Source organism: Pinus tabuliformis, chromosome 3_2, assembly GCF_031772625.1.
Source record: "Pinus tabuliformis cultivar Carrire ecotype Pingquan chromosome 3_2, CPIR1, whole genome shotgun sequence".
NCBI lineage: Eukaryota > Viridiplantae > Streptophyta > Pinopsida > Pinales > Pinaceae > Pinus > Pinus tabuliformis.
In genome coordinates this window covers 475,975,298-475,977,282 of record NC_142302.1, presented here as the reverse complement: position 1 = coordinate 475,977,282, position 1,985 = coordinate 475,975,298, and the positions used below count along the sequence as shown (strand labels likewise).

The window sequence follows — 1,985 nt, the reverse complement described above, 5'->3', positions numbered from 1 at the left end:
TCTTTGGTTGATGTTCCTATCTATGGTATGACGGATTCACAGCCTCTTAGAGCAAGCGCGGCTGGTCAATCTTCCAAATGACTTTTATTATCTCTCTAAATATTAGGGGTCTTGGCGTTAACCCCAAATTCCTAACGCTGAAGAATTTCTTTTACTCTGCCAAGCCGGGAATAATACTTATCCAAGAAACTATGCACAGTCGCGAGGCTTCCATTTCTTACTTTAGGAAAATGTTTCCATCATGGTACATGGTGGCCACAGAGGCAAGAGGTCTGTCAGGAGGCTTAGCAACTCTATGGGATCCTCATCGGATCAAAGCTAAAGCATATAGGTGTTTTGCAGGAATCATCATTTCGGCCTCCATTAGGGGCAAAGATTTCCCTATAAACATCTTAAACATTTATGCGCCTTATAAGAATAGAGCTCCCTTTTGGGAAAGGTTCTTCGCCTCAGATATGTTTGATATTGAACACCTGATCATTGCAGGTGACTTAAATATAACATTGAGCTCGGAGGAATGTTGGGGTAGCTGTAAGAAAAAAGACTCGCTCGCAGATAGCATAAAGCTCGAGATTCTAAATAAGAATTTGGTGGATATTGTCCCATCGGAAATGAAGCCAACATGGGTAAATGGCAGAACTGATAATGCCTATATCGCAAAAAGAATTGACCGGTTTTTAGTGCATATCAGCATCATAGATAATATGGGCATGCCTCTTTCATCAGTGGGGAATATACTTGTCTCTGATCACAGGCCTATTCTTTTATCCTGGCGGGAAAAAAGCTTCAGAATGGGGTATCCATTCAAATTCAATAGAACTCTATTACAGGACCCGGCCTTTAATGAGCACATCTCTAAGGCATGGAAAGAACTAACAGATAAAGCTATTCCCCCCCCTTTTTTTACATTTAGAGATAAGATGGCCGCCATGAGAAAGCTGGTGAAGAAATGGAAAACTGAAAAAAGGAAAAAAGATAGGCAGGATCTTCAGACAGTGCAACAGGAGCTGGATAGCATTTTAAAATTGTCAGATGCCAGCTCGTGCTCCTTCAGCATGAAATGCAGCATAAGAGAGCTTGAAAGGAAAAAATATAATTTGCTGAAGCAGGAGGAATCTCTTTGGAGGCTTAAAAGCAGAGCATTATGGCTCAAAGAAGGTGATAAGAACATGACGTTTTTCATAAATATGCAAATGCCAGACGTGAGAAAAACACCATCTAGAAGATAAGCGATGGAAATGGAAGCTTTCTTATTTCCCAACAGGACATCACAAAGGAGGCTGTAAGACATTTTAAGAGACAATTCAGTAGAAGTTTAGATGTTACTTTCCAGGACATCTTGTGGGGAATTGAAGTGGTTCCCTAGATGTTTGATGAGGAAAAGAATGAGGCCCTGTTCCGACCTGTCATGGGGAACGAGCTTCTTGGAACTTTGAAGTCCTTTAAGAAAGATAAGAGCCCAGGCCCCGATGGCTGGACAATCGAATTTTTCACCCACTTTTTCGACCTCATCAAGCATGATCTGCTGAGGATGGTGGAAGCGTCTAGGATGTCTGGCAGCATTCACCATATCATTTCTTCCACCTTGATTGCCTTAATTCCGAAAAAGGGAGAGGCAGAATCTTTTCATGATTTCAGACCGATATCATTATGCAACATCTCTTTCAAGATCATCACTAAAATCATTGCTGAAAGAATAAAAGGTACTCTGGCCTCCTTTTTATCAAAGGACCAACATGCTTTCCTGAAGGGCCGCAATATTTTGGATGCAGTGGCTAATACACAGGAGTGCCTGTTCTCTATGTTTTCTCAAAACACAGAAGCGGCCATCATGAAAATAGACTTGCAGAAAGCATTCGACTGCTTAGATTGGGGGTATATGGAATGTCTTCTGGCTAATATTGGTTTGAAATCCAATGCCATCCGATGGATCATGGCTTGCGTAGAGAATGTTAACTATGCAGTCATTATTAATGGTATTCCCT

At 41.3% G+C, this 1,985-nt stretch overlaps 1 protein-coding gene across 1 annotated transcript; it reads left to right on the top strand.

Moving 5' to 3' along the window:
• The first annotated feature begins 248 nt into the window (after positions 1 to 248).
• Positions 249 to 1,229, top strand: LOC149181361 (uncharacterized). The gene has a single exon (XM_089414165.1). It carries the CDS (start codon positions 249 to 251, stop codon positions 1,227 to 1,229), a length of 981 nt encoding a protein of 326 aa, XP_089270291.1.
• Positions 1,230 to 1,985: the final 756 nt, after the last annotated feature.